Source organism: Salvelinus sp. IW2-2015, linkage group LG6.2, assembly GCF_002910315.2.
Source record: "Salvelinus sp. IW2-2015 linkage group LG6.2, ASM291031v2, whole genome shotgun sequence".
Lineage (NCBI taxonomy): Eukaryota > Metazoa > Chordata > Actinopteri > Salmoniformes > Salmonidae > Salvelinus > Salvelinus sp. IW2-2015.
In genome coordinates, this window is record NC_036846.1 from 20,035,896 (window position 1) to 20,044,196 (window position 8,301).

The 8,301-nt window shown below is 43.2% G+C and overlaps 1 protein-coding gene across 1 annotated transcript in view; it reads left to right on the forward strand.

Moving 5' to 3' along the window:
- Positions 1–3,127: 3,127 nt before the first annotated feature.
- LOC111965947 (vascular endothelial growth factor Ba) overlaps positions 3,128–8,301 on the forward strand; it is a 16,241-nt gene continuing 11,067 nt past the window's right edge. The window contains 1 exon segment of the mRNA XM_070444275.1: positions 3,128–4,164. Coding sequence (XP_070300376.1) covers positions 4,093–4,164 — 72 coding nt within the window. The 5' untranslated portion in view covers positions 3,128–4,092.

Here is an 8,301-nt window from a genome sequence, read left to right on the forward strand (position 1 = left end):
ACGTTTATGATGTGCACAGCTGACGTTTATGATGTGCACAGCTAACGTTTATGATGTGCACAGCTAACGTTTATGATGTGCACAGCTGACGTTTGCTTGGACCTCGGATACTAAACTGAGGAGTAAAATAAAAAAAAGACGTGTATTAGCTGGGATATTGTAACAACATAGTATGTAATGCCTGGGTGAAACTGGAACAGCATATGGGGTACATGTCTTTGTCACAGTAGAAAGTCGACCCCAGCCGTTTTAGGTTTCTTCAAAAGGAGAATGTTTGTGGAGGTTTAGTCCGGTATCACAAGACTAACGGCAGTAGGACCTGGTCATTAGCAGCACTTCTCTTCCTCTGTTGGATGGAACCAAGACTCCTGTTAGCCAGTTGCTAATTGGTTCGCAGTGACATGCCGTTTTCCCCCACGCCCGTTCAGAGGCAGTCTGATGGGGGTTCATATGACAGTGTGAATTTGCCCACTGGAGGTGCAGTACAGTGTTGCGTACTGAAGACAAATCAAAGGTAAAGTCCCTTAATGATGGATAAGGGGTGCTGTGCACAGCTGCCCTTGAACCAATGGGATTCAGTCATTGTGCCTCTCTGTGAGTCAATGATATCATGGAACTCTTGACATCGCTACTGGGCCCATGGTGGACCCAAATACAGTCATAAAGAGTTTTTCCTGACAATGATACCTATAGGGAATATTTTGGGCCTAGAGCATTTCCTGGTCATATGATGAGGGAAAACTGTTCCCAGATACAGTGCATTTGGAAAGTATTCAGACCCCTTGACAAATMTTATAAAAAACTAAAAACTGAAATATCACATTTACATAAGTATTCAGACCCTTWCCCAGTACTTTGTTAAAGCACCTTTGGCATTCTTTTCTGCAGGTTTTCTCAAGCTCTGTCAGGTTGGATGGGGAGTGTTGCTGCACAGCTATTTTCAGGTCTCTCCAGAGATGTTTGATCGAGTTCATGTCCGGGCTCTGGCTGGGCCACACTAGGACATTCAGAGACTTGTCCCGAAGCCACTCCTGCGTTGTCTTGGCTGTGTGCTTAGGGTCGTTGTCCTGTTGGAAGGTGGACCTTCACCCCAGTCTGAGGTCCTGAGCGCTCTGGAGCAGGTTTTCATCAAGGATCTCTCTGTACTTTGCTCCCTTCATCTTTCCCTCGATCCCGACAAGTCTCCCAGTCCCTGCCGCTTTAAAACATCCCACAGCATGATGCTGCCACCACCATGCTTCACCGTAGGGATGGTGCCAGGATTCCTCCAGACGTGACACTTAGCATTCAGGCCAAAGAGTTCAATCTTGGTTTCATCAGACCAGAGAATCTTGTTTCTCATGGTCTGAGTGTCCTTTAAGTACCTTTTGGTCACTCTCCCATAAAGGCCTGAGTGGTGGAGTGCTGCAAAGATAGTTGTCCTTCTGGAAGTTTCTCCCATCTCTACAGAGGAACTCTGGAGCTCTGTCAGAGTGACCATCGTGTTGTTGGTCACCTCCCTGACCAAGTCCCTTCTCCCCTGATTGCTCGGTTTGGCCAGGTGGCCAGGTCTAGGAAGCGTCTTGGTGGTTCCAAACTTCTTCCATTTTAGAATGATGGAGCCCACTGTCTTCTCTGGGACCTTCAATGCTGCAGAAATGTTTTGGTACCCTTTCCCAGATCTGTGCCTCGACACAATTCTGTCTCTGAGCTCTACGGACTATTCCTTCGACCTCATGGCTTTGTTTTTGKTCTGACATGCACTGTCAACTGTGGGACCTTATATAGACAGGTGTGTGGGCCTTTTGAAATCATGTCTAATCAATTGAATTTACCACAGGTGGAKTCCATGTTGTCAAAACATCTCAAGGATGATCAATGGAAACAGGATGCACCTAAGTTCAATTTCGAGTCTCATAGCAAAGGGTCTGAATACTTATGTAAATAAGGTATTTCTTTTTTAAATTTATACATTTGCAAACATTTCTAAAAACGTGTTTTCGCTTTGTCATTATGGCGTGTTATTTGTAGATTGAGATTTTTTTTATTGAATCCATTTTCGAATAAGGCTGTAACGTAACAAAATGTGGAAAAGGGGAAGGGGTCTGAATAGTTTCTGAATGCGCTGTATAATGTATATTTTTTTATTGAAAGGACATGGAATCAAGAAAAACTTGAAAATGAAGTCATATTATGACTTTCTAGAAGTGTATTTAATTGGACCCTTGTCTGATGTTGACAAATTTATTTTAGGAATGTTAATTATACTATGGAAATATTTGGTTTTATTGCCCGTGTGGGCAGCTTCAATCTCTGAGATGAGTAAATTGTATTTAATTTATTGCTATGTTGACTGCTGACTGACACTTACCATAATGCCTTGTTTCAGTGTCTTATTAGTCACAGATTGTGTTTCAGAGTGATTTTTTTATGACCGCATTTAACTCTTCCCGGTGTCATTATGGATTCATTCAATGATAAATAAACACTGTTCCTCTGGTCTCAACCCAAATCATCCAATGTTTATTTTTGAGTTTGTTTTTCACTGATTCCAATATTGCGTGTCGTGTCAAGTTTGAGAGTGAGTGAGGGGTGCTGAAAAACATGGGGTGCAGAGTGTTTTAATGACTCCCTGGCCTCATGTTGTTTCACAAGGCCTTAGCTGAAACCACAGGAGAGATAACAGGTCCTGGCATACCCACATCCCCCATGTGGTGTATGAGTGCCCCCTCATAACCCAAACACACCACACTGACAGGCTCTTCTTTCAATGTAAAGACAAACTGATGGAAGACCGGGTTCACTGTAGTCTGTGCTGCTGACAGAGGTTTTGTAACTCTGTGACTTAAAGTAGTTGGGGAAAATGTGTTCTTCTTTTCAAGTAAATTCACTGGGGGTGATCAGAGATTTTATAGTTTTGTGTGTCCTGTCAGTCTGAGAGAGAGAGCTTGGAGGTGGATTTGAATGAATGATAAAGGGATTTTCATGTAATACAATACCCCTTTAATTGTATTCTTAGAAAAAAATTATCGTGTGGCTGAGAAAGTGAAGTGGTAAATGATTGACCGGCTGAATGATTAATTGAAGGGCGACGTTCATCTGTATCCATTGCGCGGGTGCGTCAGTGTCATTTTGAAAAAGTTGGCAGTGCAACGGTTACGCGGAATTCGGAGTGCGTCGAGTGGAGTGCGCCTTCTAATTGTGATCTGAAGGGCAAAGGATATGAGGAACCGATCATGACAAACCAAGAAACGCTGTCAAGGACATTTTCTCTTTATGGACTGCTTTGGCACGACGAACTTTAATATCTTATTCTCAAAAGAGGACATATTGCTTAAAGTATAAGTCGTTGCGGTGCAAGCGTCTTCAGCAAAACGTCATCTATAGGCTCTTTCTCAGAGACACCGCTCTGTATAGGCTACGCAGTGTCATGAAATGTGCGTGTGGCACCGTACCTTATGTGATTCAAGACAGTCGTGTTGGAACTTAAATAAGGGATATTTGTCCTATTTTAACGTTCCTTAAGACAAGGATACAATATTGAACATTTTCTACTCAAGACTATAAATGGACCTGCAGTCACGCCACCCCTGACGCTCACCCACAGACCGTTTCATGGGTTCCCGACCAACAGTGGGCGAACCTAACCGGCTTACATGCCCAGACCTCCAGCTTTGGAATATTGGGGGCCATCATTCAAAGTTCACACAACTCTCAGTAAAATAGAGGCAACCAAATTGTATTGCATTGAAAGTGATCGACTGAGATTTATAAAATTAGGCTATTTGTAAGAGGCATCATATCTGTGCGCTTGATTGCCAAGAATGATTATTGATGGCAATAGATTATACGTTGTTACATTGTAGCTAATTACATTGTGTAATTGTTCATTAATTAATCAAGTTACAGTTTCAAYTCAATCATTGGAGTGTTTGCCTACTCATTTGCTCATGATTTTTCACGTTCATGCGTAACGGTATGGGAATGCCACCAGCGCTGTCATTTCATAGGATGGAACCTAAGGACAACAGATGGAATATTGATTGAGTGGAGAGAAAAGCAAAACACCAATTCATTGACCAACATTTGGCGTGACTTTTGGTGTACTGCACAATGGGGATTTTGCTTCAAGTCATTCTAGGAATGTTCCTCTTGCTCTCAAGAATACGCACATCCCATGCCAAGGTATGTCAAATAACTAACTACACGCTGGTAGACTATTGTCTGCATGGGAATCTACAGAATTGAGATTGTTGTATTTCTTTGCACTGTGTTATGCTACAAAGCATCTGGTTTAGTTGAAGGGAAAGTAAAGATAGGAATACAAGGAATTTAGTAGCAGTAAAAAAATATCTAATAAAAGTCTATTTTGAACTGATTCTTGTGTATACATTTCCCACTTTTGGATATTACCCCCATGGTCATTGGCGTCTTGTATGGAGATTACCCCCATGGTCATTGACGGTCTTGTATGGAGATTACCCCCATGGTCATTGACGGTCTTGTATGGAGATTACCCCCATGGTCATTGACGGTCTTGTATGGAGATTACCCCCATGGTCAGTGGCGTCTTGTATGGAGATTACCCCCATGGTCATTGACGGTCTGAGTTTACAAAGGTTGATAGAATTGTGTGTAGCACCACTCGCACTCTCCTAGACTCATGTACCATGTTGATACAATGTGGCACAACTCTGCCATACTGACGGGCTGTACTTTGTAACACAAGGCAGATGTAGGCTACTGTACATGAGTTACATATGGGGATAGATAATAATTTGTCAACACAGTAGTCTCCATAAATTTCCAGACACACAATTCTTCACATGGCAGATTGGTTTTATTTATGTCTGGAGTCTTCATATCAAGAACATGTAGTGCCCTGAAGCTGCCCGCCCTGATTGAGCTGTGTGGACGTGGGATATATCAGGTTGGAGGTCCTGGGAATCATCCTGGAAATCATGTTGCACTGGGGCCCCCATATTCACGTCACTCACTCACTCACCACACACACACACACCACACACACACACACACACACACACACACACACACACACACACACACACACACACACACACACACACACACACACCACACACACACACGAGTGTTAGTGGTCACAATGGCTTTTTCTACTCGTCCCCCTGGGAAAGGCTGGGTTAATGGTTGCAGTTAGAGGGTAGAAGCCTCTGATGCTGGCAGCTAGCATTGTGTGGTCTGTTGCAAGAGCTTTGGCTGGCACTGTTTAGATTACTTGTGTGTGTTTTTAGAAAGCGCAAGTGTGTGTGTCAGAGAGGGAGACAGTGTGCCAATGCCTGTGTCGGACAGGATCAGATACAACCAGACTGGGAGGGAGCTATAGGCCACTGTGGAGCTATAGGCCACCCTACTCATTCTAGGGCCAGTATGTGGAGCTATAGGCCACCCTACTCATTCTAGGGGCCAGTCTATGGAGCTATAGACCACCCTACTCATTCTAGGGGCCAGTCTGTGGAGCTATAGCCTGCCCTACTCTTGGGATGTTGTGTACTGATTGATTTGTGATATGAATGAATCACCAGTGTGATCTGACATGTTCTTGTTGCTCAGACACTTACGACAGTAAAATGGCCACACACACATCGGTAAACTCAGAATCAAACTGTGCCAAACCAGAAACTGTGTGGAGAAAGCACGTGGGTGGTGGGGTATGGGGTGTGGCGATTGAAATGGGGGCAATTGGGCAACAAAGTCTACATTCCCGCAGCAGTGGCCTTGGTCTACTCAGACCTAATACCGACAGTGTGTGGTGTGTGTGTGTGTGTGTGTGTGTGTGTGTGTGTGTGTGTGGTGTGTGTGTGTGTGTGTAGTGTGGGCCATTACTTCTGAAATAAAACAATTAGTAGTAGAAAATGTATGTAACCCCTCTGGCTTTGGAGTTCTAATTTGGAATATGTGATATGAGATAATGTGTGCCTGTGTGCCGTGAACTTGAGACCTCTGTGTGTGTGTGTGTGTGTGTGTGTGTGTGTGTGTGTGTGTGTGTGTGTGTGCGTGCTTCCATGCTTGTGAGAGTGTGTGTGTGTAAACTACATAGTATGTATTTTGTGTGTTATTCACCTGGCTAAGGTATTTGATGTCAGTGTAGAGCGTGACAGTGTAGTAGGGGCTGTGAGGTACTAGGGGCCCTCACTGTATATAGGGTTATAAACACAGTGACACCAGGGATGTAGGGCTGTCGTAGCGCGGTTGAGCGGTGCTCCCTCATGTTTTTCAATTTGAAAATATACAGAGCTGGTAGAAACATTTCTGGAAAATGAATTTGAATAAATTATATTAAATTACCACTGAAATTCCATGAAAACAATAGAAAGACAAACTATATAAATACTGTATATAGGCTATAGCAGCCTATAGGTAGGAAAATGTTCTTCCCAGTCTTAGCGGTGGTGCAAATGATGAATAACTGTAGCATGTGCAGAGGGTGGCAGGCCTTTGGTTGGAGGCTGGACCACTTTGAGTGGGACAAATCCCATGGAACAAGAACTGCCACAGACAGGAAACTCCAGGGGTTGCTAAAACGACTGTGGTCAAAACAGTTTGTTATGCATTTGGGCTCATGTACGATGCACTTTAACTCGCCTTACTGTCCAGATGCCTAGCTTACGGAAACGTACCACCTCTATTGCGTATGCAGACAAACTGAATCCCCACATGAACCTTATCATCACAACAATGAGATCTAGGATCCAAATTCACTGTGTGTCTGCCTTGATGTTCATAAAACTCCACAGAGCCCATCTTGTGCAGTGGAACCCAGAACGACATGTGACCACTTGTTTAGGGTGCTGTCCTTTCAGCACTACTATTCGAAGGGTGCTCGAACCACTTAAAATAACCCTCATAACCAAGAGCTGTTGCCGACACCTAATAGTCCTACTCATCATTTACTATTATTATTATTATTACAAATAGAAGATTATCACTTCTCACAATGGTGCTTGTTTAGTAAAGCTAGATCAAAGCTGAATCAATGTCTCGCAAGATCACAATGATTCATTAGTATTTTACATAACAGAACCAAATATCATCGCATATACTGTATCACAGTTACACCAAAAACACCTCTTCAGTAACTTCTTATCCGAAGGCGTTCAAAACTCAACAGAGCACCATTAGGCAAGATATATAGTTGAAGTCGGAAGTTTACATACACCTTAGCCAAATACATTTAAACTCAGTTTTTCACAATTCCTGACATTTAATCCTAGTAAAAATGTCCTGTTTTAGGTCAGTTAGGATCACCACTTTAATTTTAAGAATGTGAAATGTCAGAATAATAGTAGAGAGAACTATTTATTTCAGCTTTTATTTCTTTCATCACATTCCCAGTGGGTCAGAAGTTTACATACACTCAATTAGTATTTGGTAGCAGCATTGCCTTTAAAACATTGTTTAACTTGGTCAAACGTTTTCGGGTAGCCTCCACAAGCTTCCCACATTAAGTTGGGTGAATTTTGGCCCATTCCTCCTGACAGACTGGTGTAACTGAGTCAGGTTTGTAGGCCTCCCTGCTCACACACACTTTTTCAGTTCTGCCTACAAATGTTCTATTGGATTGAGGTCAAGGCTTTGTGATGGCCACTCCAATACCTTGACTTTGTTTGTCCTTAAGCCTTTGCCACACTTTGGAAGTATGCTTGGGGTCATTGTCCATTTGGAAGACCCATTTGCGACCAAAGCTTTAACTCCTGACTGATTGTCTTGAGATGTTGCTTCAATATATCCACATAATTCCCATCCTCATGATGCCATCTATTTTGTTGGAAGTGCACAGTCCCTCCTGCAGCAAAGCACCCCCACAAACATGATGCTGCTACCCCCCGAGGCTTCACGGATGGGATTCGTGTTTCTTCGGCTTGCAAGCGTCCCCTTTTTCCTCCAAACATAAGATGGTCATTATGGCCAAACAGTTCTATTTTTGTTTAATCAGACCAGAGGACATTTCTCCTAAAAGTAAGGATCTTTGTCCCCATGTGCAGTTGCAAACCGTAGTCTGGCTTTTTTTATGGCGGTTTTGGAGCAGTGGCTTCTCCCTTGCTGAGCGGCCTTTCAGGTTATGTTCGGTATGTACCTTGTTTTACTGTGGATATCGATACTTTGTACCTGTTTCCTCCAGCAACTTCACAAGGTCCTTTGCTGCTGTTCTGGCATTTGATTTGCACTTTTCGCATCAAGTACGTTAATTTCTAGGAAACAGAACGCGTCTCCTTCCTGAGCGGTATGAAGGCTGCGTGGTCCCATGGTGTTTATAAGTTCGACTATTGTCGTGACAGATGA